The sequence below is a fragment of the Lithobates pipiens genome, unplaced genomic scaffold (genome assembly GCF_037356315.1).
Source record: "Lithobates pipiens isolate NorthernLeopardFrog02 unplaced genomic scaffold, aLitPip1_a1.2 Scaffold_28, whole genome shotgun sequence".
Classification (NCBI taxonomy): Eukaryota; Metazoa; Chordata; class Amphibia; order Anura; family Ranidae; genus Lithobates; species Lithobates pipiens.
In genome coordinates, this window is record NW_027507789.1 from 67,795,007 (window position 1) to 67,815,047 (window position 20,041).

Consider the following 20,041-nt stretch of genomic DNA (forward strand, 5'->3'; position numbering starts at 1 on the left):
CTCCTCTCTATAGCTCCACCCACCCGGCCTACCGTGTGACGTCACGCCCATCAAGTCAGTAAGCTGAGCCGTGTGACAGGAAAGATGGCGGCGCCCTTGGTGCGAGTCATGAGGAGACCGATGTCAGGGAGGATGATCAGTACTGCGGGTAATCAGAGATTTGTTCGGGTAGTGAATTACATAGCAGTATGTATCTGTAGTCCGTGAAGCTGAAGTTATCTTCTTATTCGAATGCAGAAGTTGGCTCCTTATTCGGCTAGCTTCTTATTCAGGTTGGATCTTTATTCACAAATGTGATTATTTACTAAACAATCGTCTGCAATGTTTATAATAAAATCATGAACTTTAACCACTTGAGGTCTGCGCTATAGCCTAATGACGGCCACAACGTGTACCCGAATTTCCGGGAGGCCATCATTAAACGTCTTCCCCTTTGCTCGCTCCCTGTGCGCCGTGATCACCGATCCGAATAAGGGCCGGTCCTGGCCCCTTACCACGTGATCAGCCGTCAGCCAATGACAGCTGATCACGTGTATAAATAAAAGCTCGATAATCTTTTTTTTTTCTTCTCACGCTGTCAGCCGATCACCAGCTCAAGGGACATCGGTCCCGAAGAGGAAGGAGGCACATCTGCCTCCTCCTCTGTGCCTGCAAGTGCCACCTGCCATTGCCTACAGTGCCCACCACTGCCGCCTATCAATGCCCACAAGTGCCACCAATCAGTGCCACATAGCAGTGCTGCCTTTCAGTTTAACCCATCAGTGCCCATCACTGCCACCCATCAGGGCCCATCATGGCCACCTATTAGTGCCTCTTCTCTGTGCCCAACAATGCCACCTGTCAATGCCCTTTAATTCCACCTACCAGTGCCGCCCTATTGGTGCCCATCAGTGCACCCTCATCCGCGTACATCAATGAAGGAGAAAAATTACCTGTTTGCAAAATTTTATAACAAAATATACATTTTCTTTTTTAAATTCAGTCTTTTTAACAAAAAAAAACGCAGAGGTGATCAAATACCACTAAAAGAAAGCTCTATTTGTGGGGAAAAAATGGGTATAGTGTTGTATGACTGCGTAATTGTCATTCAAAGTGCATCAGCCCTGAAAGCTGAAAATTGGTCTGGACAGGAGGGGGGTTTAAGTGCCCAGTAAGCAAGTGGTTATCAACAATTCTATGTCCCTAAATGGTATGTATTTAAAAGGGTAATTCTGAATAAATATCTGAAAACCATCTTGGTTCACCCAAATTCCACATTTTATACTCATTGGGCATCCTACTATTAGTTAAAGTTCAATTTGGCCCGAGCCAAGTGATAGAAATCCTAAAATATGGCACCACGATAGCCATGCATTTCAATGGGAAATTCTGAATAAGAAGCCAAGCTATTCCTATATGAAATCCATCTTGGCTCACCCATTTAAAGCGGGAGTCCACCGGGACTCCGCGTTTTTTTTTTTTTTTTTAAAAGCCAGCAGCTACAAATACTGCAGCTGCTGACTTTTAAATAGTGACACTTACCTGTCCAGCACGCCCGCGATGTCGGCACCCGAAGCCGATCGCTCGCTCGTGCCGCCGCCATCTTGGGTATGGGAATCAGGAAATGGAGCCTTTCGGCTTCATTTCCCGGTTCCCTACTGCGCATGCGCGAGCCGCGCGGCGCAATCCGGACGGTCCCCGCTGCCTCTGGGAGCTGTGTGTTTCCCAGCAGGCAGCGGGGCACTTGCTGAAGGGGACGGGCGCTTGCGGAAAGGGGCGTAACGTACGCCCCTTTCCGCAGAGAGCTAGCCCGGAAGTGGGTGCAGTTACCTGGATTATCCAGGTAACTGCACCCCCCTCCCCCCTGAAAGGTGCCGATTGTGGCGCCGGAGGGGGGGGGATTCCGATGAGCGGAGGTCCATTTTAGGGTGGACCTCCGCTTTAAATTTTATTCATGAAACTGGTAATACAGTGAACATAAATGAATAAACATTTGTTGTCAATGCTTGTAGGTAAAAGTAAGTTTGTTCTGTTGGTAACATATACGTTTTGCAAAGTATCGGTGAAACTTTATGTTTAAACAATCATTGGCATGTATTCAGATTCATAAGATAATAAAGTATTCATGATGTGAACTAGAACATTAGGTTTAAAATATATAGAGAGTAGGTTAGTGAAGAACAGAGGGGGTGGATTGTTTGGGGTTGGGGCGGGAGAGGAGAGAGTGAAGTAAGGTAGGAGGGATAGGGGGATAGGAGTAGTAGTTAATTAAGGCTTTTTGGTTTGTTTATCATAGATGTTGTCAAGTAGAAAAACTTCTAAGAGACTGTGGTGTGTCCTTTATAGTTTTGTTCAGGATAATTGTTCAATGCTCAGATCCTGGTTTTGTTGCAAGTATAGGATAAAGTTGATGTCCTGAATCCCTTGCTGGGGATTAGGGATGAGCTCAGGCGTGTTCACATGGTCCACGCATAGAGCCCGCCAGGAAGTCGGCGCAGCGCTGCACTAATCACAGGCAGTGAGACATTGCCCGATCTCTGCAGCCACGCATCAGGGCAATGTCTCACTGCCTATGATTAGCGCACCGCTGTGCCGACTTCCTGGCAGGCTCTGCACATGGACCATGCGAACATGCCTGAGCTCATCCTTACTGGGGATGTGGTTGTGACTTAGTGTGGTAGGTTCACCTTCATATCCTCATATTTCTGTGGGTACCTGAAGGCGAAACAGGGAGATCAGGTCTTGTGATAGCGTTCAATTACGTCATTGTGCGAGTAATTTGAAGTCTGTTTCTTGCGTTCTGGTGACATTTGTGTGCTAGTATGCATGGTTTCTGCCATTGTCTGTCAGTCAATTCTATACCAAGATCTTTTGACCAGCTTTCTCTGAATCTGTCCGTGGATGATTGTTTTGGTTTTGTAACCAGCCGTAGGATAAAGCGGAGGCTCTTGGAGTATGTTCTCCCTTCAGGCACACTGATTACATTTCTGTTGGGTGTCTAGTGAAGTGACCCCCTGCGGCGTGTATTATTAACAAAATTTCAGATCTGAAAGTAGGTCCATTGTGGTAGGTGTGGTACGAGGGCATCTAATTTGAATGTGTGAATATACTTCATCTGTGCATTATGGAAGCAATGGTTGGTGAGGATGGATGGAGTAAGCGGGCTTAGTGGGCTGGATAGATCAGGGTTTTTAGTTAACACCTGGAAGATTGTAAGGGTGGTGTTTATAAGGGGATGTTGTTTTAAGTCTGGTGGATAGTTTGTCTGGGATATCCATGGTGAGAATTTCAGGGGTATGGAGCTCATGCCATTTTCTAGTGAAACACAGTCTTTAAGATCAGAGTGGCAATGCCAGTCAATTATTCTAGTGATATGCTATGCGTAATAGTCTTTGCTATAGTCGGGTAGACCTATCCCTACCTGTTAATAGGCAGAATTTAATTCTTGGATGTTTATGGGCCCAAACAAAATTAAGCTGTATCGATTGTAGAGCTTGAAAGAAGCTTGGGGTATCTTTATCGGTAAGGTTCTGAACAAATAAAGAATTCTGGGAAGAATAGTAATTTTTCAAATATCTGCCCTACCGAACCACGAGAAGTTTTTCGGATGCCATGATGTCAAATCTTTCCCTATGACCTTGAGAAGGGGTAGAACATTTTTCTCAAAAATTTGAGAAAGTTGGGGGTTAACCAGATCCCCAGGTAGTGAAAAAGTGAAGTTTCCCATTTTAAGGGACAGTTGTTTTTTTTTTTAACGTTAAGCCTGGGATGTTGCTGGTCATTGCTTCAGATTTGTTGTAATAAAGCAATCAGAATGACTGGGGGTTGGGACTTTGAATGAAGCAGGCAGGTGTAAAACATTTACATTTATTGGAAAATCAATGGTAAGTTGCATGAGGGTAATCATGAGTACACCAAGAAGACCAATATATTCCATTCAATGGATAAACATACAGCAATAACAATTGACCACTAAAAATACAAATCACATATTACAAGTGATCATTAAGTAAGTAAAACGTATAGTTGGCATAAAACATGGCATATAGTAGCTCTATGCATTTCGTGGTTGTATCCACAAAATGCATAGAGCTACTATATGCCATGTTTTATGCCAACTATATGTTTTACTTAATGATCCCTTGTAATATGTGATTTGTATTTTTAGTGGTCAATTGTTATTGCTGTATGTTTATCCATTGAATGGAATATATTGGTCTTCTTGGTGTACTCATGATTACCCTCATGCAACTTACCATTGATTTTCCAATAAATGTAAATGTTTTACACCTGCCTGCTTCATTCAAAGTCCCAACCCCCAGTCATCCTGATTGCTTTATTCAAATAGGGATGGAGACAACTGACCTTACCCGGTCACCGCCTCATTTAAAGTCCCAACGTTCTCTTTTTCTTCTAGATTTGTTGTAATTGATTTTTAAGTTGGATATGCATCCAAAATGAGAGAATTCCTTCATCAAGTTTGGTAGGGATGTGTGTGGTTTCGTCATGAAAAATAAAGGTCATCCGCGTATGTGGCTATTTTGTATTCCTTATTAGCTAATTGGAATCTCTGTATATTTTGATTTAACATCACTTTCCTGGTGAACGGTTCAAGTGTTAGGATGAAGAGAATTGATGAGAGAGGGCATCCCTGTCTTGGGCCAATAGAAATGAATACTGTATCGGATAAGGATCCATTGATTTTTAACTTTGCCAAAGGGTTTTTGTAAAGCGCAGATATGCACGATAGCATGTTTGGTACCCAAGCCGATAAATCTGCAAGTTTCTAGCATGACGTCCCAGGCTATTCGATCAAAGGCCTTCTCGGCGTTCGTGGACAAGAGAAGGTCCCTGATTTTTCTCCTTTGGGCAGCATAAATTAGGTTGAGTGATTTTGTGGCATTGTCTTTCGCCTCTCTACCTGGCATGAACCCTGCTTGTTCGGGACTAATCAACCTATGCAGTAAAGGTTTTAGTCAGTTTTCAATGATTTTTGCCATTAGCTTAACATCTAGATTGAGCAATGAGATTGGTCGGTAACTGGTGCAGTGTGTTGGGTCTTTATTCGGCTTGGGTAGAACTGCTATATGGGCTGTCAGGAAAGTAATGGGGACACTCCTAGGTGTGGAGAAGGAATTAAGTGCCTTAGTGAGAGGGTTTGTCAGGATGTCTGAATGTTTTGAAATAAATAGATGAAAAGCCATCTGGTCCAGGACTCTTCCCTGTCTTTAGATCTTTGATTACTGATTGAACGTCTGAGGATTCTATGGGTTGGTCTAGAAGTTCAATATCACTCTCTGAATGTTTGGGGAGTTTTGAGGAGGTTAGATAGTCTTGTATAATTTGTTTTCTATTTTCCTGGCTGTCTGATGGTTTGTGTTTATGTTGGTAGGTTGTAGAGTTTGGTGTAGTAATCGTGGAAATGCTGGGCTATCAGGTCGTCTGACACGGCTAACGTTCCTTTTTTATTTATAATGCCCAAGATATTGTTTGTGTCGTGGTCCTTTCAAGGCTCTGGCTAAGAACTTGTCTGATGTATCTCCATATTCATAATACATTTTTTTCCTGAAGAATAAAAAAGCGTTTGGTTGTAGCATCTATTTGTTGTAGCGATTTTTCTGGTTTCTAGTAATTCAGTTGTGGTTTGTGTTGTCAGGGACTGTTTATGTAGGGTGTCAAGTTTCAATAATTTGTCAGTTAGTTTGGTAATCTCTTTTTCTCTATCTCTTTTGTGTTGGGATCCCATTTTAAACAGTTCTCCTCTGAAAGAACATTTATGTGCGTTCCACACCATCAGAGGGTCTGTGTCAGGTAATGTGTTGTGTACAAAAAACTCCTTCAAAAGTGAAGTAATTTTTGGTAGTAACACAGGGGTCCGTTAAGAAAGATGAATTCAGTGGCCAGGTTGGTGTTTTGTTTTTAGGGATTGTGGGTATTGGTGATATTGAGGTAAAGGCGTGGTCCGATAGGGATTGTAATCCTATACGTCCCTGCGTGAGATGAAAATGTAGTCAATCCTGGAATATCTGGCATGGGGGACAGAGTAAAATGTGAAGTCTTTATCTTCTGGATGTAGGAACCTCCATGTGTCTATGAGATGTAGGGAATTTAGCAGTGTTTTGACGGTTTTTAAGATCTAGTATGTTATGTAGGTTTTACCTGTTGAGGTATCTGTCAAGGGGTTTTTAAGGGGAAGGTTAAAATCTCCGCCTAGGATTATGCAACCTGAGCTGAAGCTCTCTAATTCCTTTATCAGTCTTTTACAGAGGGGTACAGGAGGGGTTATATAAGGGAGGACTTCCTGTTTGATTATTCTGATTGATCTACCAGTGTCCATTCATCTATAGGTGGCGTATAACCCAAGTAGTTATTATAATAACCGGCTCTGTGATGTACTCAAAGAAAAGGATTTTACAAGTAAATATGATGAACAAATCATATTATTTTACCAACAATTGGGTGACATATTACATTTGTGTAAATATATAGTGTATGGGGGCGAACACACATTCTTCTGGAGCGCCGTCTATCCTATTGATATCTGACAATTTGGAGCAAGACTACCCGATTTTGGACACCCTACCAGACAAGAGAAGGGGTAATGGTACTGATGATGCTCTCCTCGGCTTCCAAGAAAGCCCACAAGGCGCAGAGCTACTATTCAAGCAGCTACTTTTGTTGCAGGACTTGCCCCCACCTATGTAGTGCAAAGGGCTTACAGGGTCCCCACTGGTGTTAGATCCCCGGACGCCTTCCCTAGGCCCTTCCTGGTAAGATTCCTTCCCTGACTTCTCAGCAACCCAGCAAAAATGTTGCTCCTTTAATAATGTCCGCAAGTGTCTGAGAGAAAATGAGATTCAATATAGTATGCTCTACCCAAGCAAGCTTCGTGTCCAATACAGAGAGACTGTGATGTTCTTTGAGAATCCGGTGGAGGCAAGTGAATCGTAGGATAAAGAGCTTTAATGGTGTTACTGCTTACTTGACTTGCCTTGGTCTACATGCTGCGATGTTTATGATCGCTTTTACACCTGTTGTGCCCTGATAACCAACTCCATATTCTTTCAATTCATGGTCCTGCCTGTACAGTTCTTATTTTGGGACTATACCTCCTCATGCCACAAGATGGAGCTGGCTTTCTGTTACAGCTTACTTAATTTCATTGCACTATCCTATTTGCGTGGTGGGTGAGGGTGGGGGATCGCTTTTGGCTGAAAGGTACAACCTGGATTCCATTCTCCTGGGGTTATATTGCTCACTGCATTTATTTTTTACTATAGGGAACGTATACAAGGGTGCCACTGGAGGGAGCCATTCCCCTATCTTGCTTTGTACTTCTTATTATTCATACTTGCACCTATTTTTTTTTTCTATTGCTCCACGATCCTGCCACAAGGAGCACTCAGAGGAACGGCAGAACCACCAATGGAACAGCCAAACTTTTGATTGCTGTGGCTGGATCTCACTGCAATTTTTTTGTTAGGTTCTGGGACTAAGCTACATACCGGAGTGTTTTTCTTCTGTTTTTTTGTTCTGTTCCTGGTATAATAGCAGGCCGGAGTTTTAAATGTCACAGTTCACCAAAATGTCTTAGCTTTTTGCACTTTCTTCCTAGGGAATGCTAATGTTATTTCTAATAACCTTGATAAAAATGGGGACATAGGAACCACTGGTAAAAAAGTGGGACTTTTAAGGTGCCAAGACAACATACATTTGGATATATAAAAATATATATTTTATTCAATATCAATTTCTTTTAAAATGACAATAAATATTCAGTAAACATGTACTTCATACAATAATGCGGCCACTTCTTATGCTACATGTTTTGCTCACACAAGCTTCCTCAGGTGTTTTAGAAAGTACTGCATGTGGGTTGATACTACAAAAGAAACAGATAAATGTAAATACAAATATTTCAAGATATTGTAACAAACATGTCAAGGAAAATTATACAACACAGCATTAAACATAAATACAAAAGTTTCTTCAAATGGTGAGCTGAGAATGTGTGCCTACCAGATGCTCTAAAATCACAAAACGACTTGGATCAATTGAATAATTTCCGTTCCCTCTGGAACCTAGGTCAACGGGGCAAATGTGCAACCACAGGGAGAGGATAGTATTCTGAAATGCATAGGGTAGCATGTCAATTTTAGCTAAACAGCCAGTTAGAGCTGCCACGACGCATCAACGTAATCGACTACGTCGACTAAGAAAATACGTCGACGTGCGTGCAGGTCGTCGATGTGTCACAGTGGGGGCAGTGCTTAGTATTTACCACTGCCCTCCGTGCCGCCATCCCCCTCTCTTCTCCCCTTCCGTGCCACCGTCCCTAGGGGTGCAACGGATCGTCACCGATCCGTGATCTGAGCGCACATGCCGCGATCCCCGGAGCACACATGCCGCGATCCGCAGAGCGCTCCGCGGTCTCGGCCTTAGGAGAGGCCGCGGCTTCGGCTTAGCTCCGAAGCGGCGGCCATCTTTCTACACCCAGGCGTTTACAATGTGATCGCTCCAAAGGAGCGATCACTTGTAAACAAACCGGCGTCATGACATGACGCCGGTTTCTCTCTCCCCTCTCTGTACTGATCTGTGCAGTGGAGGGGAGAGGTCGGATGGAAGCAGCCATTCCTCCATACCCAGCCCGATACTCTGCCCGCCAATGCAATACTCTGCCCGCCAATGCAATACTCTGCCATACAATACTCTGCCATACAATGCAATACTCTGCCAGCCAATACTCTGCCAGCCAATACTCTGCCAGCCAATACTCTGCCAGCCAATACAATACTCTGCCAGCCAATGCAGTACAATACACTGCCCGCCTATACACTGCCCGCCAATACTCTACAATGCACTGCCCGCCAATACTCTACAATACACTGCCCGCCTCTATAATACAATACAATACTCTCAAGGTTATCCAAAGGATTAATTAGCTAATCAAAAAAAAAACGCTAGATTCATTAAAAAATAAAAATAAAAAAAATAATCGGATAGTCGTTGACTAATCGAAAAAATAATTGATAGATTAGTCGACAGACAAATTAATCGTTAGTTGCAGCTCTACAGCCAGTATTGTTCAAATGTCTGTTTAAACGGATGACTTTAGTTTTGACTCCGGGTAGAGCTGCACGATTCTGGCCAAAATGAGAATCACAATATATTTTTTTTTTGCTTAGAATAAAGATCACGATTATCACGACATCACATTTTTCACATTATATTAAAAATTGGGCTACTGTTATTATTTTATTTATTTTTTTATTCGTTAAAGTAATAAAAAAAAAAAATTGCATTTGAAAGACCGCTGCGCAAATACAGTGTCACATAAAATATTACAACAACCACCATTTTATTCTTTAGGGTGTCTATTAAAAATCTATAATGTTTGGGAGTTCTAAGTCATTTTCTAGCAAAAAAAAAAAAATAATTTTAACTTGAAACCAACAAATGTCAGAAAAAGGTTTAGTGTTTAAATGGTTTAAACTTTTTTCACTTAAACCACGTACACACGTAGCGGTATGTCCGACGTACTTAGTCTGGCGGACTTCCCGCCAGACTGTCCGTCGGACTTTCAGAACGGGCTACTTGCCCACACACGGCACTTTTTGAGCGGACTAATACGGCGTACTAAGTCCGCCGTACTATCCGCCCTACTTTTGAAATGAACGGACTCGCCCACACACGCAGAGGAAAGTCCGCTCATTTCGAGCGGGTCTCCAGGTAGGCGGGGCCCGGGAAGGAGACGTCGCTGGCCCCGCCGCCTGGTATGGACTTAAAGGGGAACCCCAACGCCGAAAAAAAATCGGCGTGGGGGTCCCCCCCAAGTCCACAACAGACCCTTGTCCGAGCATGCTACCCGGCCGGCCAGGAAGGGGGGGTATTTTATCTCGTGTGTTGTGTTTTTTTTTTGTACTTTTATTTTACAGATGAATGGGTAGGGGTACATTGCCGGGTAGCATGCTCGGACAAGGGTCTGTTGTGGACTTGGGGGGGACCCCCACGCCGATTTTTTTTTTTTCAGCGTTGGGGTTCCCCTTTAAGTCCATACTAGGCGGCGGGGCCAGCGACGTCTCCTTCGCGGGCCCCGCCTACCTGGAGACCCGCTCGAAATGAGCGGACTTTTCTCCGGGCGGGAAAAGTCCGCTCATTTCAAAAGTACGGCGGACTGGCATACACACGGCCGGATTGTCCGCCGAAATGCGAGTCCGGCGGAAAGATTGGAGTGCAACACGGCATTCTAAGTCCGCCGTACTTTCGGGTCAAAAAAGTATGCCGGAGGCTACACACGGGGGGATTGTTTGGCGGACTTGAGTTTGCCGGACTTTTCCACCGGATTGTTTGATCGTGTGTACGCGGCATTACACACAAAGTCTATTCCATTAACAGATTGTGACAATGTTTATGCTTAACCCTTTCCCGCCAAGCGTACGCAGATCTGCGTACTAGGCTTCCGGGGGTTATACCGGGAGGATGCCCGCACCTGCAGGCATCATCCCGGTACCGTTTTTTGCAGCAGGCGATTGGCTATCCAGGCATAACAACCGATGCGGCTAAAAGCCGCTCGGCTGTTATGCCGGAGGAGCGGGAGGGGACGTCCCCCCCCTCTCGCCGCTGTTACCGGTGCTCCTGCTCGATCGGGAGCACCGATTAGTGATCCGACGCCTCCGGCTGCTGGGGAGGAACTGGAACGAAGCCGTAATCGGCTTCGTTCCAGTCTCCTCATCGTAAACACAGAAGCGACGTCATGATGTCACTTCCCGTTTACTCGGCTGCCAATGGCGCCGGTTTAAAAAAAATATCCGGTATTCAGAATCTCCGTTTTCGGCGATCTGAATACATTGAAGTGTAAAGGAGGGGTGGGGGATCTTTTAGACCCCCGATCCCTCCATAAAGAGGACCTGTCACCACCTATTACTGTCACAAGGGATGTTTACATTCCTTGTGACAGCAATAAAAGTGATCAATTTTATTTTTATTTTTTTAAAACAATTTAGTCATTTTAAAATAAATAAAAAAATAATTTTTTTTTTAAAGCGCCCGCCGTCCCCGCGAGCTCGCGAAGCAAAGAAAACGCATACGGAAGTCGCGCCCGCGTATGTAAACGGTGTTCAAATCACACATGTGAGGTATCGCCGCGATCGTCAGAGCGAGAGCAATAATTCTAGCACTAGACCTCCTCTGCAACGCTAACCTGGTAACCGTAAAAAAAATTTAAATCGTTGCCTATTGAGATTTTTAGGTACCGTACTTTGTCGTCAATCTACAAGTGCGCGCAATTATAAAGTGTGACATGTTTGGTATCTATTTACTCGGCGTAACATTCTTTCACATTACGCAAAAAAATTGGGCTAATTTTACTGTTTTTTTTATTCATGAAAGTGTCCCTTTTCCCAAAAAGTTGCGTTTAAAACACCACTGCGCAAATACCGTGTGACATAAAATATTGCAACAATCGCCGTTTTATTCTCTAGAGTCTCTGCTAAAAAAAATATATAAAATGTTTGGGGGTTCCAAGTAATTTTCTAGCAAAAAATATGGATTTTAACTTGTAAACACCAAATTCCAAAAATAGGCTTAGTCATGAAAGGGTTAAATTCAACTGATAAAGAATGTTTTGATTCTTGACAGACTGCCCAATTTTTCTCTTCCTTTCTTTTGGTGGCTGTGGCTTCAGAAGAGCAGAGAGAATTCTTTGCATAGAAAGAATTGTGAAACACTTTAGTCAAGATCACGATAACGATTCTTGACGATTAATTGTGCAGCTCTAACTCAGGGTAAAGACAACTTACCTTATTCGCAGTAAATTTTCAAAATAAAACCACTGAGCTCCTTGATTCCCAGAATGGGAATATGGTTTGCTGGTGGGATATACCATAAAGAAAAACTACAGATGAAACTTGCTGAGGTTTAGAAGAGACATAGAAACGGACTTACAGCACTCCTGCTGTAAGAACCTGTTTTCCCAAAAAGATTCAACCTGCACAATCCTGAAAGATGGGGGGGGGGGGGGGGGGAGTATATATGTATCATCCTGTATTGTGATCTCTTTAACGAAAGTAATTCCTGTCTTCGGAGGGGGTCCCATATCACCCTGGAGCTGGACAACATTATTATAGGTGAGTATAAAAGACAGATCATCTGTAGTTGGTGTTTGGAAAGTGCCCCCTCTCCTCCCAACCGGAGAGGATGGTGATCAGTGGACCCAATGTACCATTGCATAGACGGGATTTCAAACAGTCAGTTAGTTTAAAAAGTACTTACATGTACTAAAAAGCTGTAGCTGAAAACTGAAGGTGGAGAGGAGAGGTGCAAGCACTCTCACAAATCCTCCGTCAGTGCCTGCACGGTGGTTGAACGCCATGATTTATTCTCTCCCCGTCCTGGTGGTGTCTGACGTCACCACCAGGGCGGGGACGTATTTTCTGCGGTATCGCGCACGTCCACACCCCTTGTGGCGTATGTGATGTGACACGCTGGCGTGCGAAGGCACAAGTCGCCATGATGGAAAATCCACTGCTCCCAAGGCAGCATAGGGGACAACCAAATGTTGCTCTGGTCTGCCCCTCAGCATTAGGGGCGTTTACAAAAAAAGGGAAAGGGTGGAAAAAAAGGGGCTTCATCATAAAAATGGCTTATAGCTGAAAGCATCGATTAAACCCGGAGGTTTGAGAGCTGATAGATTATGAATCTATCGGGCTTCTCGCTGTAAGATGCAAAAGTATTGATATCTATTGCACTGAAACTGTATCAAATATCTAAAAACCTACCCTGGATTAACTTTTAGAAGATCCAGGTCACTTAAAGATAGTCTGGTCCACAGCCACCATCAATCTCTAAGTGACCTGGATCTTCTAAAAGTTATTCCAGGGTAGGTTTTTAGATAGTATGATACAGTTTCATCAGCAAGCAATAGGTACTAATACTTTTGCATTATACTACGGACTTGTTTTTGTTGTCCCGAGAAACGGGTAATAATTTTTATCCCTGCCTCGGTTTTTGGGGGTTTCTTACTTAGTCTGGTCCACAGCCACCAGCAATCTATCTCTAAGATGGGAGGTCAGAACAAACGCAAGGGAACCTATCTCTGTAATAATTGCAACTTTTACATGTACATTCATACATTCATGAAGCTCAGCAGATCACATTGCCCAATGGACATATTTACAGACCACAATTTCTGGCCAATTGTCAAAAGGTGGTGGTGGTTTACATCATGATATGCGACTGCATTTCATATTATGTAGGGAAAACAAAGAAGCCATTTTTCCACCGTATTCATGACCATGTTAGCTTAGTTTCCAAATCCAAAATGGAAACCCCCATCAGTAGACATATGAGTCTCTTCCATGGATTTCATTTATTCAAAATGCATTTTTTTGCCCTGGGATACTTACCAGTAAATGAGAGAGGAGGTGATAATGACAGGCTGCCCTTACAGCGAGAAGCCTGATGGATTCATAATCTATCAGCTCTCAAACCTCCGGGTTTAAATTTATGCTTTCAGCTATAAGCCGTTTTTTATGATGAAGCCCCCCCCCCTTTTTTTTCCCCTCCCTTTCCTTCCTCCCCTTCCTTCCTCCCTTTCCCTTTTTCCTTTCCTTATGCCTTTTATGTTATGTATTCTACGTAAGAGGTGTTGTGCCGTTCATCTATATGCATATAGTACAAGATATACTTCATTTTCAGATGCAAATGCAATTTAATCAGATTTCATCCATATGTGTCAATTTACTTAGTTACTCAGTTTTGAATAAACCGGTTTGGGGATCAGCAATCATACAGACGCCCTGGGCACTTGTCACATGAGTGTCAAACCAATCACCCATGTTTTACTTGAGCCCTACTAGCGCTGTCAGCGTGAGCCTTTTTACACATTTTCCTTACCATCGCAGTGACCGGCAGTCAAATTGACTTCCGTGTCACTCTTATTGGTGACGCCCTGACTCATGATGCTGAGGAGTGGACCAGAGCAACGTTTGGCTGTCCCCTATGCTGACTTTGGAGCAGTGGATTTTCCATCATGGCGACTTGTGCCTCCACATGTCAGCGTGTGACGTCACATCCGCTGCAAGGGGTGTGGACATGCGCGATACTGCTGGAAAGATGTCCGCGCCCCGATGGTGATGTCAGATGCCACCAGGATGGGGAGTTGATAAATCGTGGCATTCAGCCACCATGCACTGACAGAGGATTTGTGAGAGAGAGAGCTTGCGCCTCTCCTCTCCCTCTCTACCTTCAGTTTTCAACTACAGCTTTTTAGTAAGTGTAAGTACTTTTTAAGTAACTGTCTGAAATCCTGTCTATGCAATGGTACACTGGGTCCACTGATCACCTTTCCAACCACCAACTACAGATGATCTGTCTTTAAAATGAACCTATACTGTTGTTGTCCAGCTCCAGAGTGATTTGGGACTCCCGGACCTCCAAAGACAGGAATTACTTTCTTTACAGAGATCACAATACAGGATGGTGTATATACTCCCTTTTTTTTTTCCATCTTTCAGGATTGTGCTGGTCGACTCTTTTTGGGAAAACAGGTTCTTACAGCAGGAGTGCTGCAGGTCCGTGTCTGGGTCTCTTCTAAGCCTCAGCAAGTATCATCTGCTGTTTTTTCTTTGTTATATCCGAGCAGCAAATCTTATTCCCATTCTGGGAATCAAGGAACTCATTGGGTTATTTTGAAAATTTACTGAGAATAAGGTAAATTTGCCTTACCCTGAGTCAAAACTAAAATCATCCTTTTAACTAATGTTTGAACATTACTGGCTATTTAGCTAAAATTGACATGCTAACCTATGTATTTCAGAATACTATCCTCTCCCCATGGTTGTAAATTTGCCCCGTTGGCCTAGGCTCCAGAGGGAACCAAAATTATTCAATTGATGCAAGTAGTTTTGTGATTTTAAAGAATCTGGTAGACACACATTCTCATTTCACCATTTGAAGAAATGTTTAATGCTGCGTTGTGTAATTTTTCCTTGCCATGTTTGTCACAATATCTTGAAATATTTTTTATTTACAATTATCTGTTTCTTTTGTAGTATCAATCTCATGCAGTACTTTCTAAAACTCCTGAGGAAGCTTGTGTGAGTGAAATATGTAGCGTAAGGGCCGGTTCACACAGCGAGCCGCGGCGAGGCGTCTCCGACTTACCTCGCCGCGACTTGCGGGGAGCTCAGCGGCGACTTGCAGAGGACTTCTGCATAGAAGTCAATGCAAGTCGCCCCCGAAGTCGCCCCGAAGTAGTACAGGAACCTTTTTTCTGAGTCGGAGCGACTCGAGTCGCTCCTCTCAGAACGGTTCCATAGTACTGAATGGGGGCGACTTGCGGGAGCGAGGCGAGGCGAGCCGTGTCGCCTCGCCTCGCCTCGCCTCGCCGTGTGAACCGGCCCTAAGAAGTGGCTGCATTATTGTATGATGTACACGTTTACTGAACATTATTGTCATTTTAAAAGAAATTGATATTGAATCAAATGTATTTTCTTATATATCCAAGTGTATGTGGTCTTAGCACCTTTAAAAGTCCCGCTTTTTTTCCAGTTATTCCCATTTATATAAAGTGATGTGGTGACTTATTCTGATCCCTCACCGCCCTAATCGTCAATAAAAAGATAGGGATATGTTTCTACTGTTCTGCTGGGAAACCATTAACGGATGTGATAGTCGTTTTTGGATAAAGGTACAATTTTGTCTTGGAATGTTAGGGGCCTCAACTACAAGTTTAAAAGGGCCTCGATATTCCAATACTTGAAACAGACTAAGCCACATGTAATTTTCCTGCAGGAGTCTCAACTGGATGGTAGCAATATTTTAGCTCTATGGAGGCCATGGATTTAAAGAGCACTTCATTCTACTTATTCTACCTTTTGCTAGAGGTGTTTCCATACTAATTAGTAAAGCCATCCTCTGCACAATTCTTCAGGAGGGTCGATATGTGGAAGTGGTTCTGAATACATGTTGTAATAAGCTACTGCTGGTTAATATATACTTTCCTCCTCCTTTTTTAAAGTTCAATTACTGTATGATTTACTGGTTCGGTTGGCACAATATGCACACCTTCCCATGGTTCTGATGGGTGATTTCAATGCCGTCCTAGATACAGCATTGCACTACCCCAATCCTAATAGATTGGGCTCCTCAGATTTAATCAGCTGGGCCTCTTGCCCAGATTGTCGTAGCTGTGGCATTGGAAGCATCCAGCAGATAGATGCTTTTTTCACATATCAATGGCCCACATATCCTCGGCTAGGATAGATCTGGTCTTTCACAATGGTCTTATCTTACCGTTCTTGACAGATATTGAGTACTTAGCTGGGGGATTGTCTGACCGCAATCCTCTTTTTCGCACCCTGATCGGGGCAAGGAGAGGGGGTTTGCGGCTCTCACCCAGCTGGTTACAGCATGAACAGGTTTCTGCCCAGCTGGAGGAATCAATCAAGTCATATTGGTCCTTTTAATGCTGATGCGGCAGATCCCCCTGTGTTGTGGGATGCGTCTAAGGCTGTGGCTAGGGGGAGTGTATGTCTGCCGTTAAGACAGCCTGCACAAATGACAATGAGGAAGTTCAACTTCTGCAACAGAGGGAAAGGGAATGTGCGGAGGGTCATGTGGGGTCTCCTACGGCAGCTTCTTATGGGTCCCTGCTGGAACCACGGCGTCTCCGATCTTTTACATTTCACAGGGCTGGCTTACTCAGAGGTAAAGCAGAAGGCGCATGCGGAAGGGGATAAAAATGGGAAGCTCCTATGCTATGTTGGTTGCAGACTACCACCCGATTGCAAATATTCCAGTTATCAGAGATAGAGGGGGAGCCCTGGTCATCGATCCATTGCTTATCATGCAAGAGTTTATAGACTTTTTCTCCTCCCTCTACTCCCACCATATGATGAGTTGGCTCTAGACTCCTTGCTGGAGGATTTGCCGCTCCCAAGGTTGTTAGAGGAAGGTGGCACCATATTAGACGCTATTATTAGGTACTTCCTATCATCCCATAAACCTTTTAAACATGGATTTAAAGATTCTAACCAAAGTATTGGTGATCAGGTTGGCTAAAGTTATTCCCTCTAGTTAATATAGATCAGACAGGTTTCCTGCCGGGTAAATCTACAGACACAAATTTAAGGAGACCTTTTTACTCATTTGCAACTTCCTACCTATGGACTCCAAGACTAGAATAGTAGTTTCAATAGACATTGAGGAAACGTTCGACTCAGTCGATTGGACGTATTTGTTCAAGGTTCTGAACGTTATGGGATTCGGAAAGTGGATCTCCATGCTTTACAAACATCCTAGGGTGGCTATAAGGCTAGGATTTTCAATATCTGAGTTCTTTGAGGTCAGTAGGGGCTCCAGACAGGGGTGTCCCTTGTCCTCCTCCTTGTTTGCTCTTGCCATGGAGTCCTTAGCTGTTGTGCTTAGGTCATCGGGGGGATACAGGCTATTAAAGTGGGTACGATAAACGAGTCCTTGGCACTATATGCTGATTATATGCTCCTGTTCCTCAATGACCCGGGTGTTTCACTGCATGCAGCACTAGATATTTTTGATGAATTTGCTAAATTTTCATGGTTGAAAGTGAATTGGAGCAAGTCATCTATTCTCCCTCCAGGAGGGAGCCAGGGAGAGGGCCAATTCAAATATTCAGTTACAATGGGTTATATCACTCATGTATTTAGGGGTTAAGCTCACCGCAAATGTACATGATTATATTTCTCTTAATCGACTCCCTTTGCTGACTTTGCTTAAGCGAAAGGTTCAGGCTTGGATTAAACTGCCATTGATCAGCCTGCTCAAAATAAAGCTTCTCCCAGTCATTTTCTACTTCTTTCGACATGGGTACCGAAAGATAGATGGTATTGTCAGTTCTTTCCTCTTAGCCACCCAAACCTCCTAGAATAGGCATTAAAATGTTGCAGGAGTCGGGGGATCAGGGTGGATTGGCATTACCTGACTGGCAAAAATACTATTTAGCTTGCCAAATGGTGTTTGCCCATAGATGGTTACTGGCAGATGATGGAGACGCGGTCACTGTGTTGGAGGCAGCTTATTTGAGGTCTATGAAAGTTTGCGTTTAGCTCTGTTTAGGGGTACTAAATCTGATCTACCATTGACATCAACAATTAAAGCTGTTATCAGAGTGTGGTAAACTGCGGTGAAGTTGGCATGTCCTAGTCATCAGGAGGGAGTCGCCCCTTCTTCCCCTCTGTGGATGAACCCTACATTATCACATTTTTATAATCTACCCGATCCCATGATCTGGGCAACCAAGGGGATAAAAACATTGAAGGACATAACCTGTTTTGGGGACCTGTTAACCTTTCCCCAAATTAAATCGAGACATGACCTTCCCAATTCTTACATATTTTGTTTCTTTCAACTCCGGCATTCCTTTCAGATACAGTTCCGGGAGCTAAAAGTGGAATCTCTGCCCTGGAAAATTTGCTGACAGTAGAAGGAAAAGGATTGGGATGACTTATGGACTCAACTCTTTAAACACCTTGTGTTAGCTAGCGATAGATTGATCCAATTTAAATTTCTCCATAGGTGTTACTATACCTCGGCTAGGTTGGCTAAGATTTTTCACACGGTCTCCCCTGAGTGCTGGAGATGCTTCTTTTTTCCCGCTAATGCTGACCATATTTTCTGTCAGTGTCTACAAATTCAGCAATTTTGGTCTGAAGTCACCTCTTTTATCTTGGATCTCCTTTATAATACCAATACCTTTTCACAGTGCGGGTTTGTCTATTGGGTCTAGTGGATGAGGTGGTACCATCTAGGGCTAGGGTATGTGGGAAGAAGTTCGATAAAGTGTGGCAGGCGTGGTATACCTCTAAGGATGCTGTAGGTTAATGGGTGGATCTTATTAATTGCCAAGATATGCATGAGGAGAGTTTAGTGTCTCCCCAAAGGGAAATTGGCAAAGCATTTTATCACACTGATCTTGGTGAGAGATCTAGGATCTAATAGACTCCAAGTTTTTTTTTTTAAAAGTACCTGCCACTACCTATTGCTATCATAGGGGATATTTACATTCCCTGAGATAATAAAAATGATTAAAAAAAAATAATGGAACAGTTTAAAAATATAATAAAAAAGCAAAATAAATAATAAAAATTGGGTTTGAAAAATTGCTGCGTTAAAAACAAAAAACACTGTTTTAAACTGTAGGGCCTTTGCTTTAAAAAATATATAATGTTTGGGGGTTCAAAGTAATTTTCTTGCAAAAAAATATTTTTTCATGTAAACAAAGTGTCAGAAAAGGCTTTGTCTTCCTTTTTGTCTTCAAGTGGTTCGAGTGTGTGATGTTAGAGCTGCACAATTTAATCATTAAAAAATCGTGATCTTGATTCACCCCCGACATCTCTCCTGCAGAGCTTGCCGATTTGGCAGTCTAAGTCTTTAACTTGAAACATTGTAACTAAGCTTCCTTTTTAGATCAAAGGGATAGAACTTCTGTGTAAATAAATAATCTGGGCAGTCTGCCAAGTTTTCAACAAAGTGTAAATGCAGGATGTTTAACCACTTAAAGTCTAAAACTTTTTTCTTAACCCTTTAAAGTCCACATTTTTCAATGAGTTAGCGTGACTCAAAATGTGCTCTACCAAGCGGTGGAGCAGAACGTCAAAAGGTAAAGTTAAAATCTATATTTTTTGCTAGACAATTACTTGGAACCCCCAAACATTATATTATATATATTTTAGCAGAGACCCTAGGAAATAAAATGGCAATTTCTGCAATACTATGTCACACTGTATTTGCCCAGTGATCTTATAAATGCAATTTTTTGGGAAAAAATATACTTCAATGAATAAAAAAAAAAAAAAAACAGTAAAGTTAGCCTTTTTTTTTTTTTTTTTTTTTTTTTTAATTGTGAAAGATGATGTTATGCCACGAGAATCGTGATCTGTCTTCTAAGCAAAAAAATTGTGATTCTCGTTTTAGCCAGAATCGTGCAGCTCTAGGTGATGTGTGACAAAATCCTTCTAAATGTTGTGCATAAAATGCCAGGACAGTTCAACTACCACCCTCCAAATTACCCCTATAACCCCAAACT

General features: G+C 43.0%; 1 protein-coding gene across 1 annotated transcript in view; it reads left to right on the forward strand.

Moving 5' to 3' along the window:
- The first annotated feature begins 10 nt into the window (after positions 1-10).
- Positions 11-20,041, forward strand: part of MRPL38 (mitochondrial ribosomal protein L38) — a 70,079-nt gene continuing 50,048 nt past the window's right edge. The window contains exon 1 of the mRNA XM_077459369.1: positions 11-148. Coding sequence (XP_077315495.1) covers positions 85-148 — 64 coding nt within the window. The 5' untranslated portion in view covers positions 11-84. The remainder of the gene's footprint in view (positions 149-20,041) is intronic.